The sequence below is a fragment of the Symphalangus syndactylus genome, chromosome 3 (genome assembly GCF_028878055.3).
Source record: "Symphalangus syndactylus isolate Jambi chromosome 3, NHGRI_mSymSyn1-v2.1_pri, whole genome shotgun sequence".
Lineage (NCBI taxonomy): Eukaryota > Metazoa > Chordata > Mammalia > Primates > Hylobatidae > Symphalangus > Symphalangus syndactylus.
Genome location: NC_072425.2, coordinates 19,980,471 through 20,000,817, shown reverse-complemented (window position 1 = coordinate 20,000,817; position 20,347 = coordinate 19,980,471). Strand labels below are relative to the sequence as shown.

The 20,347-nt window shown below is 53.2% G+C and overlaps 2 protein-coding genes across 2 annotated transcripts; one reads left to right on the top strand and one right to left on the bottom strand.

Annotated features, from left to right (window-relative positions):
- Positions 1-4: 4 nt before the first annotated feature.
- RPL35 (ribosomal protein L35) lies at positions 5-4,271 on the bottom strand. Its single transcript, XM_055271115.2, has 4 exons — positions 4,123-4,271; positions 3,619-3,755; positions 2,314-2,395; positions 5-189 (listed from the first exon to the last, which is right to left on the bottom strand). The coding sequence occupies exons 1-4, from the start codon at positions 4,123-4,125 to the stop codon at positions 40-42; spliced, it is 372 nt and encodes a 123-aa protein (XP_055127090.1). The 5' UTR covers positions 4,126-4,271; the 3' UTR covers positions 5-39.
- Positions 4,272-9,369: 5,098 nt separating this feature from the next.
- ARPC5L (actin related protein 2/3 complex subunit 5 like) lies at positions 9,370-19,571 on the top strand. Its single transcript, XM_055271114.2, has 4 exons — positions 9,370-11,610; positions 15,845-15,917; positions 17,137-17,313; positions 19,035-19,571. Exons 1-4 carry the CDS (start codon positions 11,462-11,464, stop codon positions 19,095-19,097), a joined length of 462 nt encoding a protein of 153 aa, XP_055127089.1. The 5' UTR covers positions 9,370-11,461; the 3' UTR covers positions 19,098-19,571.
- Positions 19,572-20,347: the final 776 nt, after the last annotated feature.

Genomic DNA, 20,347 nt, shown 5'->3' with positions numbered 1-20,347 from the left:
GCAGTCTCAGCCAGCTGTGCTTTATTGACTACGCGCCCCTCAGGCCTTGACCGCGTACTTCCGCAGCGGGTACAGCCGCTCCTTCCGCTGCTGCTTCTTGGTCTTCAGGTTCTCCTCATGCTTGTTGAGCCGGCGGCGCATGGCGCGTGTCTTCTTAGGCCGCAGGTCCAGGGGCTTGTACTTCTTGCCCTGGGAGACAGACGGGAGGGTGAATCCAAGGACCCGGGGCTGAGGAGCTACTGCAGCAGCTAAGGGGGCTGGGGAGGGCCATCCGTAGCCACTCAGGAGGAGGCTGCCACCATGGGACTGCCAGCAGGCCACACACATCACTAGCTCAATTAATCCCCCCAAATCTAAGGCTGGTGGGGCCATGCTCATTTCATGTAAGTCTGCTGACCTACTGGGCTGAGTGTACAAGTCTTGGCAAAGCTGTGGAAGAGCTGGGGCTTGCATCTCAGTCAAGTGACTCCCAACTCAGTGCTCCTTCCACTGCCTGATTCCCAGTCACGAGGACAGTCACATGACAACCTAGTACGGGGCACGCAGCACCCACCAAGCCCCGGGGGTAGTTACCACTACCTCAGCTCTGGTTAGCAAGAGCGTGCCGGGGGCTGAGGCAGTACTCTGTCCATCTGTATGGAGGGCCCACCAGGTGCTGCCTATATGAACGTCCAGCCTCAGAGGCCTGGCTGGCCAAGGCCACTTGCCCCACCTGCTTCCCGCTTTGGGGCCCCTGCCCACAGCTGTCACAGAGCCATCATCTGTCTTCATCTGTCTTTCCACCCTTGGTTCCCACTCCTGCCCCACTTGTTCTCCAGCAGGGGGTTCTAGATCATGGCAGCTCTTACTGGTCTCTCCTGTGTTCTGCAAAGGTCCCCTGGGCCCCCTTCAGGACTGGGCCCTGTGCTGGGAGCTGGCTTGGCAAAGAATCTGACCCAGTCCCTGCTCAGGGGTCCCAGCCTAGTGGGGGAAGACTGAACAGGTAACAAGTGGCCCATGGTATGGGGGATTCTGAGGTCACAGGGCCTCAGGCCCCTGCAGGTGGGCACAGCACTGCAGAAAGATCCTGGACGATGAGGGCCAGCCCTGGAGGGTACTTGGAAGCAGAAAAGTCTTTGTCCTCCCACATCCCTCACTCCTGCTGGCACCAGCTGGGCATTCGTCCTTTTCACATTGGCTAACCCCCTAGAGTTCTGCTGCCCAACAGAGCAGCCACTAGCCACACACATAGCTGTTGACATTAAAGGTTTACTTTTGCCACACACGTGCTAGTGTCCCCTGAACAGCTAACATACCCACACTATGGCCCTTCTCATTTTTTTGAGATGAGGCCTCACTATGTTGCCTAGGCTACACTTTTTAACTCCTGGGCTCAAGCCATCCTCCTGCCTCGGCCTCCCAGTAGCTGGGGTTATAGGCCTGTGGCACTTCATCAGCCACGGCTGCTTTTTCCATGTGTCAAACCTTCAAGTTATTCAAACACAATTTGGGTAGTGATGTGGAACCATTTTGCAGATAAAACTAAAGACCCCCATCAGGTAACTTTGTGGGGAGATTATCCTGGGTAATCCCAGAAGGCCCGATCCAATCAGCTGTAAGTCTTAAGCATAGGGCTGAGGCTCCAAGTACCCACTGGGAACAGCAGCTTCAACCTGGGCCCTGAGTCCCAGCCAGCCCCCACAATCACCTAAGCCCATTCTTCAGAATACATTGGATGTATGTGCACACACCGTCTCCCCCTAGTTTTCTCTGCTTGAACCCTAGTAAGATGAATGTTAAGGACAAGACCAGAAAATGGTTATCAAAATTCAAGACTAAGAGGGGGCCAGACGCCTGTGCACACCTCCCAGAACACTCAAGCCGACCCTCCCCAAGGTAAGGTTTGGAACCAGGGCCCATCACACCATTGATTGTGGGTGTCTAGGCCTCAGGGCCCTCATCTGAAAAATGAGCATGGCAGGTGCATGGCAGGGACTGACACCCAGTGCCAGTAAGAGGCAGTGAAAACCTTCAACAGCCAGTCCCATCATTGCCCAAGCCACTCAACTGGGAAGGCTGGATTCAAAACCCGAGTCTCCAGCCAGGACACCCCAAGCCCCAGTGAATTCTTGACATCTGTAGCCTGAGGAAGTGGTCTGCAGAGCCACGTGCCAGCGCAAGACACTGGTAGAAGGGCGAGCCCAGCAACAAATTGGGAAGGCTAACCACTCTCAGCCCCTGCACCAAGGAAAACCTCTTTACCACGCCCCCGGCCAGGGACGGCTAGCACTTGGCTTCCTGCAGCCAACCCTCCCTATGCCCAGGCAGACTCACCTTGTAGAATTTCCTGAGGTTTTCTTTCTGAGTCTGGTTAATAACTGTGAGAACACGGGCAATGGATTTCCGGACGACTCGGCTACGAAACAGAGATGTCAGTGAAGATGGGGAAGACACATAGCACTTCCCAAGGCTCAGGACTCACACATAGGGTAGGGATAGCTGCAGCCTCCCCCATCAGCCCATCCATATTCACTCAGGAGGAAGACGTTCTGGGAGTGAGGTCTGAGGAGGGAAGAGAGGGGCATGGGATGGGCATTCCAGGAATGGGGCAGGGAATCCAATGCTGTTGAGCTGTAAAGTGTCAGCTGAGACAGCAGAGGCTTTATGAGGAAGTGCAGGCTGGATAAATGAGGCAGATCAGAAAAAGACCTTCAATCCCAGAACACGAATTTATCCTGAGGGCTAAGACTCAACCAATGTCAATTTCAATGAGCTGATGGGAGGGAATCATGCCACAAACCAGGCAATCAGACTAGCTTAGGGAATCGCAGGAGAGAGAAACAAGACATTTGCAAAGTGGAGTCACTACAAGCCAGGAGACTGAAGCAAGCAATGAGCTGGGGAGAAGTTATTTGTAGTCATGTCAGGATGAGGGAGTCACCTAGTAGACGGCTGGTCAACATGGTTCTTGAAGATTCAGTGTGCAACTGTGCTTGTCCAATCCTCCCACCCCTGCCCCTACTAAGGTTGTTTGGGGGAAATGAGGGTAACCAGCTTTTTTTTTTTTTTTTTTTTTTTGGAGACAGGGTCTCACCTGTCAACCAGCCTGAAGAGCAGTGGCCCCATCATAGCCTCCCAACTCCTGGGCTCAAGTGATCCTCCTGCCTCGGCCTCCAGAGTAGCTGGGACTACAGGCCTGCACCACCACACTCATCTAATTTTTTTTGAGAAGTGGACTTTGTACCCAGGTTGATGAACTCCAAACCCAGGTTCCTTTCACAAGTCTCCCGCACTCTTAGCCATGTAAAATAACTTACGCTGCCACTCCAGGGTGCAAGCTGCCAAGGGGGGAAAGGTGAATTAAAAACTTAAGTGTTGGGGGGAAGCGGAAGGAAAGGATCCGGGTAGGCTTTGAAGGCAGCATTAAGATGGGTCTCCGGGGATGCACTCCAGGCACAAGGACCGCAAGGTCAAGGCAGGTAAGAGGCTAAGCACACAACGGGTCTCCCATGCGCCCCAGGATGCACGGAGTGGGTATCTAAGCGGCCAGCTCCTTAAGCCAACTTTGAAATCCTCCGACGATCCCGATACACACGTGCTCCCCACCCACGAGTGCTGTGATCCGGCCGCCTCACTTACATCTTAGAAAGCTTGGAGGCCGCACCGCCTGTCACTTTGGCGACGCGCAGCTGGGACAGCTCCACCTTCAGGTCGTCCAGCTGTTTCAGCAGCTCCTCCTTCTTCTTCCCGCGAAGATCTCGAGCCTTGATCTTGGCCTGCGCGCAAGAGAGCGTGTGGCTCAGCCAGGCCACAGGGCCATATCCCCTTCACCTGCGTGGCCAGCCCCCAAAGGCGCGCGACTCGCCATCGACTACAAGTGCGCCGGAGCCCCAACCTGGGCTCAGGACAGTCTCCCTCGCCGGCCGTGCCTCGGGCAGAGTAACCCAGGCCCGGGCCGCGCGCCTCTCCCGGCGCCAAGCCCGGCAGACAAGCGAAGAAGCGGGCTGTGGTGGCGCGAGACCATTCTGCGCGGCGCCCCACAGGCCCGGCTGGCAGATAGAATCCGGGGGCTCAGCCCGCACCGCCTTCCCCAACCCCCTTGCCTCACAGCGCTCGGATGGCGCCCGATTCCGCCGCTCTCACCATTGCTGCACAGGTTGCCGACGCCGCCACCACCACCGCCCGCTCCCAGCGAAAGAGGAAGTAGGCGGGACTGACCTCCGCAACTACTGCCGGGTGCTGGCGGGCGCGGCCAATGGCGCCGCAGCGGGGCTCCGCCCCATCTCCCCCGCCCTCGAGGAGCGCCGTGGTACTGCCCGCCCCGCCCGGAAGGGCCGGAGCCCCGCCTTGTGGTGCTCACCTCATTCACGGCACCCCCTGATAGCCAGGTCGGCGTCACGATGTAGGCGCGCAGTTGGGAAAACCGAGGCCCAACGTGGGCGGCAGCTACCAGAAATGGCACACGGAGGACTCAAATTCGTCCATTCAGTCATTCGTTCATTCATTCATTCGTTCATTCATTCACTTGGGAAACCTTGCAGATCTCCCAATCTGGGCAACTCTGAGCTGGGCGCCAGTAGTCTGGGGGTGCTGAGGGGAGGAGGGGCCAGAGTTTTCAAAGATGATGAACCGAGGCTCATGTCGTGGAGGAATTTAAAGTGCGAGATGGGCGGGAGGGCGGGCACAGGCAGTTATAATCCAACTCCATAAAGTTTCTGGGGAGGCAGTATGTGGAACTGCAAAGAGCATTTACACCTTTTTTTTTTTGAGACAGAGCCTCGCTCTGTCGCCAGGGTGCCAGGCCGGAGTGCAGTGTCGCGATCTCGGCTCACTGCAACCTCCGCCTCCCGGGTTCAGCGATTCTCCTGCCCCGGCCTCCCGAGTAGCTGAGTAGCTGGGATTACAGGCATGCACCACCACGCCTGGCTAATTTTTTGTATTTTTAGTAGAGACGGGGTTTCGCCATGTTTCCCAGGCTGATCTTGAACTCCTCAGCTCAGGTGATCCGCTCGCCTCGGCCTCCCAAAGTGCTGGGATTACAGGCGTGAGCCACCACGCCTGGCCCCCAGCCTTTATTTATTTATTTATTTTTTTTTTCAGACAGGGTCTCGCTCTGTCACCCTGGCTGGAGGGCAGTGGCGCGATCTCCGCTCACCAAAACCTCCGCTTCCCAGGTTCAAGCAGACTCTCCCACCTCAGTCTCCTGAGTAGCTGAAACTACAGGTACAAGCCACCAGGCCTGGCTAATTTGTTTATTTTTTGTAGAGCTGTTGCCCAGGCTGGTCTCCTGGGCTCAAGCAATCCGCCGTCTCGGCCTCCCAGGGGTGAGCTACCTCGCCTGGCCATACAGCCTTTTTTATTTTTATTTTATTTTTTATATATTTTTTTGAGATGCAGTCTGGCTCTGTCGCCTAGGCTGGAGTGCAGTGGCGCGATCTCGGCTCACTGCAACCTCCACCTCCCGGGTTCAAGAGATTCTCCTGCCTTGGCTTCCCCAGTAACTGGGACTACGGGTGTGTGCCACTACACCCGGCTAAATTTTTGTATTTTTAGTCGAGACAAGGTTTAGCCAGGCTGGTCACGAACCCCTGACCTCAAGTGATCCACCTGCCTCAGCCTCCCAAAATACTGGGATTACAGGCATGAGCCACTGCACTCGGCTAGTACAGCCTTTTTTAAAGTGAACCTGACCAGGTTTCAAATTCTTGCTCTGCTGCCAAGGTAGTAGTTGAGACTCTTGGGAAATCTCTTCCCCTCTCTTGAGTCTCAGTTTGCTCATATGTGAAGCAATTCTCATAAGTATGAGAATTAGAGGAGATACCTGTAAAGCTGTTAACCCGAAATCTGACGCATAACAATGGCTCAAAATATCATCGGTGTTCATGTTCCCAGAGGAAGGAGACTTCAGCAGAGCCCGGAACGTGAAAGGGGAATTCACAAGGCAGGGCATGTTTAGGCTTTCTGATTAATGTCTGCCAACCAGTAGGCATTAATCAGCACTCCAGTGCCACTCCCTTGCCCTTAATAAAGACATGCCACCTCTTAGAGCTATGGTTGAAGCCAGATTGTCCTCTTGTTACTACCAGGTGTAACCACCCACAAGGAGACTTCTCCCATCTCCTATGAGTAGCAACCTCCTCTGTGCAATCCTTTCCGTAGCCCCAAACAGGCTGAAATAAAATGATGTATTTATGTGTCTATTTCCACAGCCAACCTAGAAGTTCTCTGGGGACAGAACCTTGGCGGACACCTGAATTAATTTTTCTAGTCTCCAGGCCCAGCACATGGATGCTTGTTGGATGAATTAATGAACCTTGACCCACACCAAGGTTGAGACAGGCTTCCAGGAGGTGGAGGGATATGGGGAAAAAAGAGAGTAGAGAGAGGGCAATCCCGGCCTGGCTTAGACTTTTTTTTTTTGAAATGGAGTCTTGCTGTGTCACCCAGGCTGGAGTGCAGTGGCACAATTTCAGCTCACTGTAACCTCCACCTCCCAGGTTCAAGCGATTCTTGTGCCTCAGCCTCCTGAATAGCTGGGATTACATAGGTGCGTGCCACCATGCCCGGCTAATCTTTGCATTTTTGTTTTTTTCCAAAATGGAGTCTTGCTCTATTGCCCAAGCTGGAGTGCAGGGGCACGATCTCGGCTCTCACTGCAACCTCTGCCTCCCAGGTTCAAGCGATTTTCCTGCCTCAGCCTCCTGAGGAACTGGGAATACAGGCACGCACCACCATGCCCAGCTAATTTTTGTTTTTTTAGTAGAGACGGGGTTTCACCATATTTCACCTGGCCACCATGTTGGCCAGGCTGGTATTGAACTCTTAACCTTGTGATCCGCCTGCCTTGGCCTCCCAAAGTGCTGGGATTACAGATGTGAGCCACCGCGCCTGGCCCATCTTTGTATTTTTTGTAGGGATGGGGTTTCGCCAGGGTGGTCTCAAACTCCTGACCTCAAGAGATCCGCCTGCCTCGGCCTCCCAAAGTGCTGGGATTACAGGCATGAGCCACGGCACAGTGAGCCCGGATCTTTTTTTTTTTTTTTTTTTTTGAGACTAAGTTTCATTCTTGTCACCCAGGCTGGAGTGCAATGGCACGATCTCGGCTCACTGCAACCTCTGCGTTCTGGGTCCAAAGGATTCTCCTGCCTCAGCCTCCCAGCCTGCCTACAGCTACTGTAATTCCAAGTAGCTGGGATTACAGGTGCCTGCCATGACGCCTGGCTAATTTTTATATTTTTAGTAGAGATGGCATTTCACCATGTTGGCCAGGCTGGTCTCAAACTCCTGACCTCAGGTGATCCACCTGCCTCGGCCTCCCAAAGTGTTGGGATTACAGGTGTGAGCCACTGCACCTGGCCGGCATAGCTTAGTCTTAAATGAAAGTCTAGGCCGGGCGCGGTGGCTCACGTGGTGCACGCCTGTAATCCCAGCTACTCCAGAGGCTGAAGCAAGAGAGTCGCTTGAACCTGGAGGCAGAGGTTGCAGTGAGCTGATATTGTGCCATTGCACTCCAGCCTGGGCGACAAGAGGGAAACTGTCAAAAAAAAAAAAAAAAAAAAAGAAAGAAAGAAAGAAAGAAAGTCTAATGGTGCACAGTGCCTTTGCTGTTATATTTTTAAATGCTTATACTAGAGTTAATGACTCTGCACATCTTTTTAGAACGTGAAGTCATTTGTGACTCTCTTCCACGCCACATCTAGTCAACCAGGAAATTCTGGGTACTCTACCTTCAAAATTTACCCAACTTGAGGCCGGGTGAGGTGGCTCACGTCTGTAATCCTAGCACTTTGGGAGGCCAAGGTGGGTGGATCACCTGAGGTCAAGAGTTTGAGACTAGCCTGGCCAACATGGTGAAACCGTGTCTCTACTAAAAATCCAAAAAAAAATTAGCTGGGCATGGTGGCGGGTGCCTATAATCACAGCTATTCGGGAGGCTGAGGCAGGAGAATCGCTTCAACCCGAGGGCAGAGGTTGCAGTGAGCCAAGATTGCGCCACTTCACTCAAGCCTGGGTGAAAGAGCAAAACTCCATCTCAAATAAAAAAAAAAAAAAAAAATTGGGGCTGGGCACGGTGGCTCACACCTGTAATCCCAGCACTTTGGGAGGCCAAGGCGGGCGGATCATGAGGTCACGAGTTCGAGACCAGCCTGACCAACATGGTGAAAGCCTGTTTCTACTAAAAATATAAAAATTAGCTGGGCTTGGTGGTGTGCACCTGTACTCCCAGCTACTTGGGAGGCTGAGGCAGGAGAATCGCTTGAACCCTGGAGGCGGAGGTTGCAGTGAGCTGAGGTTGGGCCACTGCACTCCAGCCTAGGCGACAGAGTGAGACTCCCTCTTAAAAAAACAAAAAACCAGGTCGGACATGGCGGCTCACGTCTGTAATCCCAGCACTTTAGGAAGCCGAGGCAGGTGGATCACCTGAGGTCAGGAGTTTGAAAACAGCCTGGCCCACATGGTGAAACCCTGTCTCTACTAAAAATACAAAAATTAGCCAGGTGTGGTCACAGGTGCCGGTAATCCCAGCTACTCCAGAAGCTGAGGCAGGAGAATCACCTGAACCCGGGAGGTGGAGGTTGCAGTGAGCTGAGACTGAGCCACTGCATTCCAGCCTGGGCAACAGAGTGAGGCTCCATCTCAAAAAAAATAAATAAAATAAAATAAAAAATTGGTGGGGCACGGTGGCTCATGCCTGTAATCCCAGAACTTTGGGAGGCCAAGGTGGGCAGATCACCTGAGGTCAGGAGTTCAACACTAGGCCGACCAACATGGAGAAACCCCGTTTCTACTAAAAATACAATGCGTGGTGGCGCATGCCTGTAATCCCAGCTACTCGGGAGGCTGAGGCAGAATTGCTTGAATCTGGGAGGCAGAGGTTGCGGTGAACTGAGATAGCCCCATTGCAGTCCAGCCTGGGCAATAAGAGCAAAACTCCGTCTCAAAAAAATATAAAAAAATCTACCCAGCTTGTTCCTACCATCCTCATTGGCCCCTGCCTGGTTGGGTTACAACTGTCTGTCCCCTGGATGGTTGCTGTCACCATCTAAATCACCTACTTTGGTTCTCATTCCCAGATGTGTTCTCAATACAGCTGCTTAGAAGGCCCTTTTCAAACAATTCAGACCTCTGATCTATCACTGCTCTGCTCAGAATTTCCAGGGCTGTCCCATTTGAATTAAGACTGAGTCCTTTCCTCGGCCTACAGAGCCCTACTCTCCTCCCGACCCCCATCTCATCTCTCTTCTGTTCCTGGCTGTTTCTCGAATATACTGAGCCCACCCCAACCTCTGAGCCTTCGCTTACTTGCCTCCTTCATTTCCTTCCAGTCTCTGTCTAGTGTCACCTCCTCAGGGACACCTTTTTTTTTTTTTCTTTTTTTTTTTTGAGATGGAATCTCACTCCATCGCCCAGGCTGGAGTTCAATGGTGTGATCTCAGCTCACTGCAACCTCTGCCTCCTGGGTTCAAGCGATTCTCCCCGCTCAGCTTCCCGAGCAGCTGGGATTACAGGTGCGCGCCATCATGCCCGGCTAATTTTTGTGTTTTTGTAGAGACGGGGTTTCACCATGTTGGCCAGGCTGGTCTCGAATTCCTGACCTCAGGTGATCTGCCCACCTGGGCCTCCCAAAGTACTGGGATTACAGGTGTGAGCCACTGTGCCGGGCCAGGACACCTCCTTTGATCACTTTATCTAAGGCACACTCAAGCACTGCATCGTTTTTTTCCCCCTCAACACTGTCAGCCCTGACATAGTATAATATGGATTTTTAAATTGTGTCTCCCTGGCTGGAATGAAAGTCCATGACCATGAGCTGGGACATTATTCCATTTACTAGTTTCTTTGGGAGCTGTTTCTTTACTTGTAAAATGGGCATTTCTGGGTTCAAGTTCCTTCTGACCAGGATGTTCTGGGGATATGAATTTCTGCTGTCTCGTGGCAGACCTGAATCACAAATATTTTTTCCCAGATATGGAACTGTATTGCAGGTGGGCTTTGCGTGTTTCCAGGACCCCTGAGACTTCTCTTTTTTTTTTTTTTTGAGACAGAGTTTTGCTCTTGTCGCTCAGGCTGGAGTGCAATGGCGTGATCTCAGCACAGCGCAACCTCTACTTACCGGTTTCTAGCGATTCTCCTGCCTCAGCCTCCCGAGTAGCTGGGATTACAGGCATGCGCCACCACGCCCGGCTAATTTTGTATTTCTAGTAGAGACGGGGTTTCAGCATTTTGGTCAGGCTGGTCTCAAACTTCTGACCTCAGGTGATCCGCCCACCTTGGCTCCCGAAGTGCTGAGATTACAGGCGGAGACTTCTTCACCACCAGTTTCCCACTATGGGAGTCTGTATCCTTACCACCGAAGGTAAGGTTGCATCATAGTCTGGCAATATTTTTTTGATCTTTAGACACAGTTCAATGAGAAGTATTCGAAGCAGTAAAAATGAATCACATTCCGACTACTGACTTTTACTAAAAAGAGTACTATTAGATGAAAATAGTTTTCACACTATTATATAAAAAGACCCATTTTACTTACCCTAAAGCTAAGATCAATTAACAGAACCCCTGGGATAACAGCCCAGGCACCAAATCAGGCATCTCAGAGTCGTCCTTGACTTCCCTAAATCGCTTTCCCCCATCTCAGATTCAAGATGTGCCTCTCCAGCCAGGCCTCTCCTGCCAGGACGGTGGCCACAGGGCCATCTCCCTCTCCTGGCGCCCCCAACTGCCTGGCCAAGGTGACTGCTACACACGTGGGGTCGCAGAATCCCTCGAGTCACAACGTCTTCAACGTCTTGTCAGTCCCCTGATCGCACTAAACGTATTTAAAGCCCCCCACTCCTTTAACAGGGTCACCTCTGTGTACAGGCGGCCTCCTCCTACTAAGTGTAGTAGCGTTCAAGGCTCCGAGACACAGGCCCCTCCCGCGTCACTCCCCGGGCACAGGAACTCCTACTCATCCCTCAGTCATCAGCTCGAAGGTTTCTTCTCCAAGAAGCCTGCCCGGCACTCGAGAAGTAGAGCCGCGAGCCTTCTCCCGGGGGCCCAGCCTTCCCCAGTACGGACAAGGATCACCCGGGAGCCCGCGCCGGGCCCCGCTGAGGCCAGGGGCTCCTCGGAGGCGCGGGAAAGCCGGGGAACCAGCGCAGTTACGGCACACACGATGCGGGGCCTGCACGGATACCGGGCGCCCGGTCCTCAGTGGTAGGACAGAGACTCCGCGGAATGGACACTGAGGTGGGGGAGGCCGCGGAGACCCCATACCGCACTCCAGGTGCCAGGCTCCGCCCCGCCACTGACGGCGCTTCCGGATCCGGCGTGTGCCGGAAGTGGGCGGGCGACGGCGGCTGCGCGCGGAGGCGGTGGAGGAGGTGCTGGGAGCAGCCGGGCAGCCGCTTCCCGCCCCCGAGCCGGAGCCGGTGAGAGCTGAGCAGAGCCGAGGTCCGGCCGCGAGCGGAGCCGGCTGAGCGGGCGCCGAGCTCCCGCCATGGCCCGGAACACGCTGTCCTCGCGCTTCCGCCGGGTGGACATCGACGAATTTGACGAGAACAAATTTGTGGACGAACAGGAGGAGGCGGCGGCGGCGGCGGCGGAGCCAGGCCCGGACCCGAGCGAGGTGGACGGGCTCCTGCGGCAATATCCTTCCCTGACGCGGCGTCCGGGCCTGCGCGCGGCCTTCTCACCTTCCCACCTTCTCGGGCCCCTTCGGGCGGGCCTCCCCTGTCTCCGACCCCCGGCCCCCTCAGGTCAGCCTCCAACTCCCTGCCGACCCGGCTTCCCTGGGCCGTGCTCCCCTGAGCCCCAGTCTCCCTGGGTCCCTCGTCCCCAGCCCTGGCGCCTTCTTCTGCAACGCAGTCCCGCAGGCCCCTGGACCCGGTGGACAGGCTCCCTTGGCAGCCCCGCAGGTCCCGCGCCCTCTTCCCCCCTTGCCTCCTCGTCCCCTCACGCTGTCCCTTCCTCGGGGCCCCAGCACTCCGTCCCTCCTTTGCAGGAAATCGGGCCTGTGGCGGGGCTGGGTCGGCGGCAGGGCGGAGGTGAGCTGCATCTGAGTAACCGAGTGATCAGGGAGGCTGGGGCGCGGTCCTCCGGGGCCCGATTGCTGCATGGCGTGAAGATAGGTGGGTGGACGGCTGTGGGGAAGACAGAACCCAGGAGGGAGTGGAGGCGGCCGCCGTATTTCAACCCTGGGGTCTGAGGTTGTGCCTCTCCTCCCCAGTCTGTCTAACCCTCCCGCTTAATGCTGAGAAAGGGGGACCCTATGGTTCCTCTGGACACCTTGGTGGTCTCAGCCACGCTCAACAAGTGAGTCTTGGCTCCCCCCAGTACCCTTCTGGTGCAGGAAGCAGCGGAAAAAACTAGTAGTTCAGAGCTAAGAAAAACCAGACACCTTGAAGCGAAGTGTGAAAGTAGAGCCCCACGCCTGGAAATGACTGTTCTTGTGGCCACAGAAAACAGCATTTAGAAAAGATTAAAAATAGAGGTGATTGTCACAGCCTTGCTTGGTCCTTTAGCAGTATGAGCGCAGGAAACTGACTTATTCTTACCGGAAGGATTTTTCTTTATTCAAATGGTATTCCAGGAAGCATGTCCCCTCCCCCCGCATGGGCGGGGGCAGGGTTGGAGGCCCATGCTGTACATAAATCAGGTTCTCGGTGTTGAACCAGTTGACTCAGCTTGGAAAGTGGGGCCTGCTGCTTTAGGGGGAGCCCGGCAGTGCTCCTGAGTGTGCCTTTAAACCGAAAACCTTCAGACTTGATTTGAACAGGAATGTGTTTTCGGAAGTGGAGATTCAAGCTTGTAATTCCTGCCCCCATCAGGATCTCCCAATCCACCCTACGTATGAAATGGGGTCAAGGGAAGGGTCCCCAGGAGGGGAGGTTGGTTGTAGTCTGGTGCAGGGCCTAGCTCATGGACAGTCAGTGCTGAAAGGGGCTCCAAGGTCAGGCCTTTGGTCCAGGACCCTCATTGAACAGATGAGGAGATCAAGCCTGTCAGCTGCTGCCTTGGTCTGGGTTTAGAACCTTGTTGAAGGTCATGTCTTGGGACTCCCCTGCCTGGTGACAGGTTCCTTGAGGCTGCTTAGAGACCTGGGCTTAGCGCATCCCGGGGATGGTCGTTTCTCCATTCATGGCAGCGTCAGAAGCGTCAGAAACCTTGTTACCATGGAGAGTGCTCCACTTGGGATTGGGGAAAGGGAGGTTAGCGGATAAAGGTAACTGAAACCCTGGCAAATACGGGGCCCAGGTAAGGAGGAGAATGGAACTGATATTTATTGAGTCTCTAGCCAAGAATCGGACTTATATTAGACCATTGAGGACAGGGGAGCAGGGAGAGGGATACATGGATTGGGCTTGGGGAGGGCAGAGCGGGGCCCTGTCCTGGGGCTGTATAGGGAAGTGTGCGTGGCGGGAGATCACACAGATGGAGTAGAAGGAACCCGGCTGTGCATCTGCGCACACCCCGCACTATCACGCTCTGGCTCTGTGACCTCGGATAGGTCGCATACCCTTTCACAACTCAGCATCCTCTGTTACGTGGCAGACAGCCATGCTGGCTTCCTAGATTCCGTGGGAGCCTCGTGGGCTAACATCAGCATCACTGGGCACACAGCAAGTGTCCTGGACATGCAGCTCGGGTCTGCAGGTAGAGCGGCAACATGGGATTGTGGGAGCAGCTTGGGTGTGAGGGCCATCTAGACAGTTTTGTGACCTTGCGCAGGTAATTTCTGTTTTCTGAGCCTCAATTCCATTGCCTTTAAAATGAGATAATGATTATTGTCACAGGGCTCTTTGGAATGAGATGGCGTGTGAAAGCACCTGGCACAGGATCCGAGACCTTGTGGCGATTTAAAAGTATGAGTTCCTTTCCCCTTCAGTGAAGCAGCTTCTAGACTTCTGGATCAGGGCTCTGTCCAGAGCAGTGGTTTTGAGCAATTTTGCACCCTTCCCCTCCACCCCCAGGAAACTGGAGACATTTTGATGGTTACAGCCTGGGGATGCCACTGGAATCCAGTGGGCAGAGGCCTATGACACACAGCTAAGATCCCACGTCAGAGAATCCTGGGTCCACAGTGTCAGTTGTGCCGTGATTGAGGAAGATCTAGAGATCAAGGGCTGGACAGGATTCCCTCAGCACCACAGCCTGTTCTCTGAAAAGGCCTAAAGCCAGCCAAGTATGACAGCCGGCTTCAAGAATGATAGGTGACTTCAGGGAGGTCCTCCCTGTGCCCCACATCTCCCAACTGCTGAAGGCCCTCACCCATCAATGGGCCGAGTGATTGGTGGACACATGGTGCTGAGTTAATGCCACAGCAGTAGCTTTGTGCCCCTGTGGACTAGTTTTATCCCTCCCCTTCCCCATCCACCATTTGAATGATTTCGTTTGTTAGTTGTGCCAGGTTTACATGAAGAGCAAGTGAGCCTATTTTCTGTTCAGCCTATGGGATCCTGCTTATTGCTTTGGGAACACCACATTAGAAAAGAGTTACAAGGGCCGGGCGCGGTGGCTCACGCCTGTAACCCAGCACTTTGGGGAGGCCGAGGTGGACGGATCACAAGGTCAGGAGATCGAGACCATCCTGTCTAACACAGTGAAACCCCGTCTCTACTAAAAATACAAAAAAAAATTAGCCAGGCGTGGTGGCAGGCGCCTGTCGACCCAGCTACTCGGGAGGCCGATGCAGGAGAATGGCATGAACCTGGGAGGCAGAGCTTGCAGTGAGCCAATATTGCGCCATTGCACTCTAGCCTGGGCGACAGAGCGAGACTCCATCTCAAAAAAAAAAAAAGTTACAAAGCAGAGGTTATCAGTGGCTGATACCAGGCTGGCCTTGTTTGGATGGGGAAAAGGAACTCCAGAACTGAAAGACAGAGGGACTGGACTGCCTCTTGAGTGTAGAAGGTGGATCAGAGCCAAGCAGGGAGCTGGGGAACCAGGGCTGGGAGTGGCTCGCCTGGTGGCGCAGACCCAGCTCACTCAAGATGGAGCTCACACTGGGGAAGCCAGGAGATTCAGCTCTGCTCCGAAGGCCCTTCCTGTCTGCACGTGGGTATCACTGCATGAAGAGGAGTAGAGACCTGATTGGGCAGAAGCCATTCCTTGTTCTATTTTTGAAGCTTTTTGGCTGAAGCCAGTGTTTCATACGAGGAAATGAAAGTTGGCTGATGTAATTCAGTTTAAAATAGGTGTCACCTTTGGGGACCTAACCCAGATTGTAATTTTCTTTTGCATGCTGGGTATTCAGAACTCAGCAAAGAATGTGTTGTCAGGATTGCAACTGAGGTTGGGGGGTAAGAGTGGAGACTGACTTTGTTGGCAAAAGCTTCTGTTAGATTGATGAACTCTTTCCAGGTAACAGTTGGGACCTCACTGATCCTGATAGATCTTCGAAGTTCTAGCACATCTTAATTTCCTTAATAGTTTAATTGATGAAGGGCATTGATGAAGAGTTAGGAGGTCTCCCTTTGTACCTACATTTTCCCCTTTTTTAGAATGAGAAGATGAGAACGACCTCCAGTTCACATGTACGGGTGCTGTGAGGATCCAGTAGGGGAGATTCAGTGCTCAGCACCAAGCAGGTGCAAGTGAACGCAATCCAATTTTACAGCAAGTTACCCCTCCAGCAAGTTCCCCTCCTTGATGTGGAAGGTAGCGAGGGAGGAAGAAGGAGGGTTTGCATGGTTGGCAGAGGTGCCCTGCACCCTCCCCGTGCAGGCTGTAAACAGTCTCTGCCCACCTGGAAGCCGTGGAAGGTGGGTGGTATGGATGAGATCCCATCTGACTGTGTTCCCTGAGCTGTTTCTGAAGTGAGCTTGTTCATGACAGCGTGGACGTGCTTGAGCCTAGCTATCCTTAACTGGTGGTGATGCACGGGGGACATGCTTCGGGCATTCCATGCAGCCTTGCGGAACTCTCCCATCAACACCAAGAATCAAGCTGTGAAGGTAAAGGGTGGCGCTGCGGCTCTGCTGGGTGCTGTTGGGACCAGGGCTGTGGGTGTCTACCTAGTGGGAGTGTGAGCTCCCCCAGGCTCCAGGTGGCGCCCGTTTCATCCACATCAGAGGGAGTGAGCTGGCACTGGGCAGGGCTTCCACAGAAGCCTCCTGGCGCTCCCTAGGTGGTGAGGCTCCTCTGACATCAAAGCTGTCAGTGTTTATACGAGAACCTCCCCACGGAAGCCTTCCCTCCTGCTCACGGCCTCGTAGGCTGAGAAGTCAGCCTGACCCTGGCTGATGAGGAAAATGGATGAATTCGCTCACCTGTGGTGCTTATGCTCCTGCAGGCTGTTGAATAGGCTTTGTCTGCCCGAGGATTTTAAGTACCCGTACACTTTCCTACCTTCTAAAAACTAAATTGTGCTTACTGCATCACCAAGGCTAAAACTTGGTTCAGAGAAAGGGGTCTCCCTAGAGCTGGGATTCTGGCAGCTGTGACAGCATCTTGATGTCACCAATGGCTGCACCTTCACAGAGTTCTGGGGAATGGCCCCACCCTTCTGGGTGTGAACACAAGAGAGACGCTGCAGCCGAGTCAACCTGGTTTTATTTTTATTTTTTAATAGTCCACCACCATTGTGGAGTATAAGTCCTTATTGGTATCATCTAAAATAGTGATGGACTGGGTGCCATGGTTTATGCCTGTAATCCCAGCACTTTGGGAGGCGGAAGGATCGCTTGAGCTCAGGAGTTTGAGACCAGCCTGGGCAACATAGCGAGACTTTGTCTGTATTAAAAATTAAAAAAAATAATTAGCTGGGCATGGTGGCATGTGCCTGTAGCCCTGAGGTGGGAGGATTGCTTGAGCCTGGGAGAGGCTGCAGTGAGCTGAGATTGTACCACTGCACTCTAGCCTAGGCAACAGAGCAAGACCCTGCCCCTCCCTCCCTCTCTCTCCCTCTCTTCTCTTCTCTCTCTCTCTGAGTTGATACTTGTCCTAGTAAACCACTTACTCCCCCAAAATAAGTAGAATAACTTGTTGGCATAAATAAAAGATACTTTGAAATTTAAATCCACAAAAGACGTTCTAACCCGCTTATTTTAACCATCCTGGACGAATTAGAAACTGGGTGGTGCTTCTGGTGATCTGTGTCCTTGCTTTGGTGTGGGGCATGGCATGGCGGTGCCTGCGCAGCTCTGGGCCTCACTTGCTCTTTTTCGTCTGCAGGAGCGAGCCCAGGGTGTGGTGCTGAAAGTGCTCACAAACTTCAAGAGCAGCGAGATTGAGCAGGCTGTGCAGTCACTGGACAGAAACGGCGTTGACTTGTTAATGAAGTACATTTATAAAGGCTTTGAGAAGCCCACAGAAAATAGCAGCGCAGTGTTACTCCAGTGGCACGAAAAGGTATGTGAATGCTGCCACGCGCCCCAGTGAGCCACCTGGCTTGCCTTGAGGTTCAATCAGCAGGCCTGATTTTCCAGAACAAACGTAGGACGGTCTGATAGGCGTGTGGGGTCAGAGGACGAGCCCCAACCTGGGACATGTGGTCACTTCCCTCTCCCAAGGAAGCTCCTGGTAGGGACCTGCTGTCTCTGGTAATCGCAGTTACTTTTTTGCTTTTTAGCTGCCGACTTATATCAGACATGCCCTTGGTACAGGACATGTGGGCAGATAACATGGCATGGTAAGGTGGTCAGAGAGTCTAGGTAGGAAGGGGACTTGCTGGTTGGTTGGGGCTTCATGATACTTTGTAGTGGTGGAGGCAGCTGTTGGGGGTTCTTAGAAACACAGTCCTCCAGCCAGCTCTAAGGGCTTCCTGCCCTGGCCTCAGCTTTAGCAGGCCAGAGTGAGCAGTGGGCAGAAACCTTGACCTCACTTAATATGGCCTTCATCCAGGTGAAGCAGAAAGAGCTGTGTCTGCCCTTTGCTTGGGTCCGTGTGAGAGCAAGGCCTTTGGCAAGCCTGTGTCCTGCCTGTACCACTGGGGCTGCCTCCCACACCCTCCCCTGCACACCCCTAGTGCCACAGTAAGCACGCCCACCATTAAAGCAGACCAGGAGTTACTAACGTGCCTGCCTTCCTCAGAGGCTCAGTGTTGAGTTGGAAGAGAGGGGTTTTACAGTGGGCCAGTCCTTAAGGTGGTGTGGGTGTTGGGCTGTGGTTGTGGCCTTAGGTCTGCTGGTGGGTGTACTGTGCCTCCTTGGCCTCCCCTCTCCTGGGCTCAGAAGGAAGTGAACAAGTCCTCTGTATGATGAGGAGGCCAGGCCCTCTCGTCCCTTTAAGGCAGCTTGGTGCCTGCCAGTCACCTCAGCAGGCGGCACTCAGTGGGCTTGTGTGCATCTGTAAACTCAGCACTTTGGGAGGCTGAGGCAGGGTGATTGCTGGAGCCCAGGAGTTCAAGAACAGCCCAGGCAATATAGTGAGACCCCATCTCTACAAAAAAATAAATTAGGCTGGGTGTGGTGGCTCACGCCTGTAATCCCAGCACTTTGGGAGGTGGAGGCAGGTGGATGACCTGAGGTCAGGAGTTCGAGACCAGCCTGGGCAACATGGTGAAACTCCGTCTCTGCTAAAAATACAAAAATTAGCTGGGGGTGGTGGTGGGCGCCTGTAATCCTAGCTACTTGGGAGGCTGAGGCAGGAGAAGCGCTTGAACCGGGGAGGCGGGGTTGCAGTGAGCTGAGATCGTGCCATTGCACTCCAGCCTGGGCGACAAGAGCGAAACTCCGTCTTAAAAAATAAAATAAATTAGCCGGGCCTGGTGGTGTACACCTGTGGTCCCAGCTACTCAGGAGGATGGCTTGAGCCCAGGACATCAAGGCTGTGCAGTGAGCTGTGATCTCGGCAACAGAGTTAGACCCCGTCTCAAAAGGGAAGCTCGAGGGCTCTGCTTTGTGTGCTGGTGACAGTGTTCTCAAGCCAGTTCTGCCCAAGAGCCAACAGCTCTCGGGACCCCACGGCTCCAGGACAGGGCTCCTTCCCTAGAATGTGCTCTATCTCAGGAATCCTCTTTTGAGGGTCTGTGACAGGATCTAGGTCAGGGAATGTTCCCCGTCTCTGGCAAGCCAGGCTTCCCTTGGCCAGCCAGGTCTCATCTGACACGTTTTCTTTTCCTGCCCCCACAGGCCTTAGCAGTAGGAGGACTAGGCTCCATTATAAGAGTTCTTACAGCAAGAAAGACTGTTTAAAAAAAATAAAAAGACTCATGTTACCTTGAGAAGAATTCGGGATGCCCAGGCTGGTGAAGGAAGGGATTGACAATGGACCATCTTCCTAGGAACTCCCAAGTAAACTATTTCAGGACATGTATCTGCTGAAATGTATTTTATTTTCAAGATGGAGGGGAAAATCGTGTTTCCTAAATCCTGTTTAGGATCTGATAGTCTATGCCTTTGTCTCCGAGTACTGCAGAACTGACATTTTGATGGTCTACCAGAGTGGTGGCTGGTGTTGGTCAGGTGCACCTGTGTGCACTGGGGGAGGGATGGTTTGGGCAGGTGCAGATCTAAGGGTTGTGGTAAACGGGAGAGCTTGTGTTTTTGAAGTGGGAAAAAACCCAAGAGTTTGTACAGACATCCTGTCTTCCCAGAGAAGGTGGACACTCTTGGGCTCATTGTAAAGTGCCTGCTGCATCAATAAAGCTCTTGGCTTATTAGTATATACATTGCGGTGTGTTTCATGTATGTAAAAAAATGGTAATGAATGGGATGGTAATGAATGAGAGTTCAGTTGTTCCGGAAACCCGATGTGGAAGGAGTAGATCTGTGTCCCTGTTGAGCCACCCCTGGGAGCAAGCATGGCAATCCACAGGCCCTCTGCCACAGGACGCCAGCCTCGGCCTCAGAGCTGCCGGCTGCTGCAGAGAGGTGTTTGCTGAATAAACTATTTATTGTTTCTTACTCCTTTGATTTGTATGTAATTAATTTTGGAGCTTATTTAATAAAGTGCCAAACATTTAATGATTGATCTAGGCTTTAAAAGTCTTCAGTTTGTGGGATTGCACTTGGACTCTTGAGGGTGGGGCCTCAAATGTGCCTGGTCACGTCTCCTGATGCTGGGTTGGCTGTGCTGCAGAATCACTGCTGCATGAACAAGTTTTCTTTAAAGAACTAAACATCAGAAATGGGGAGCAATCAGCAAATAGATGGCATAATTTTGTTCTCCGTAACCAGTAACAGCCTCTCTGAAGGGCAAAAATGCTTTTCTTTCCTTTTCAGCACATGTAACTGCAGCTTGCATTCTGTTAAAGGTTAGGGCCCCATTCACACTCCGGAAGCTCCTCTGGGTCATACAGGCCTTGGATGCAGACTTTGACCAAAGTGACACAGTCTTCCCCTCCACAGCTCTCCCCTCCTCAGCCCCTCTGCAGAACCACTGCAATTCTTGGGGGGTAGAATGAGGCTGTTGGCTTCATTAAATTACGTATATTTATTCACCC

Bases quoted from the DNA above. Each gene is read 5' to 3' on its own strand.
- RPL35 (XM_055271115.2), bottom strand. The intron at 2,396-3,618 runs GTAAGTGAGGCG...TCTGTTTCGTAG, and splicing joins GCCTCCAAGCTTTCTAAGAT to CCGAGTCGTCCGGAAATCCA. The intron at 190-2,313 runs GTGAGTCTGCCT...TCTGTCTCCCAG, and splicing joins ACCTCAGGAAATTCTACAAG to GGCAAGAAGTACAAGCCCCT.
- ARPC5L (XM_055271114.2), top strand. From the start codon at position 11,462: ATGGCCCGGAACACGCTGTCCTCGCGCTTCCGCCGGGTGGACATCGAC. The intron at 15,918-17,136 runs GTAAAGGGTGGC...TTTCGTCTGCAG, and splicing joins CCAAGAATCAAGCTGTGAAG to GAGCGAGCCCAGGGTGTGGT. The intron at 17,314-19,034 runs GTATGTGAATGC...CTGCCCCCACAG, and splicing joins TACTCCAGTGGCACGAAAAG to GCCTTAGCAGTAGGAGGACT.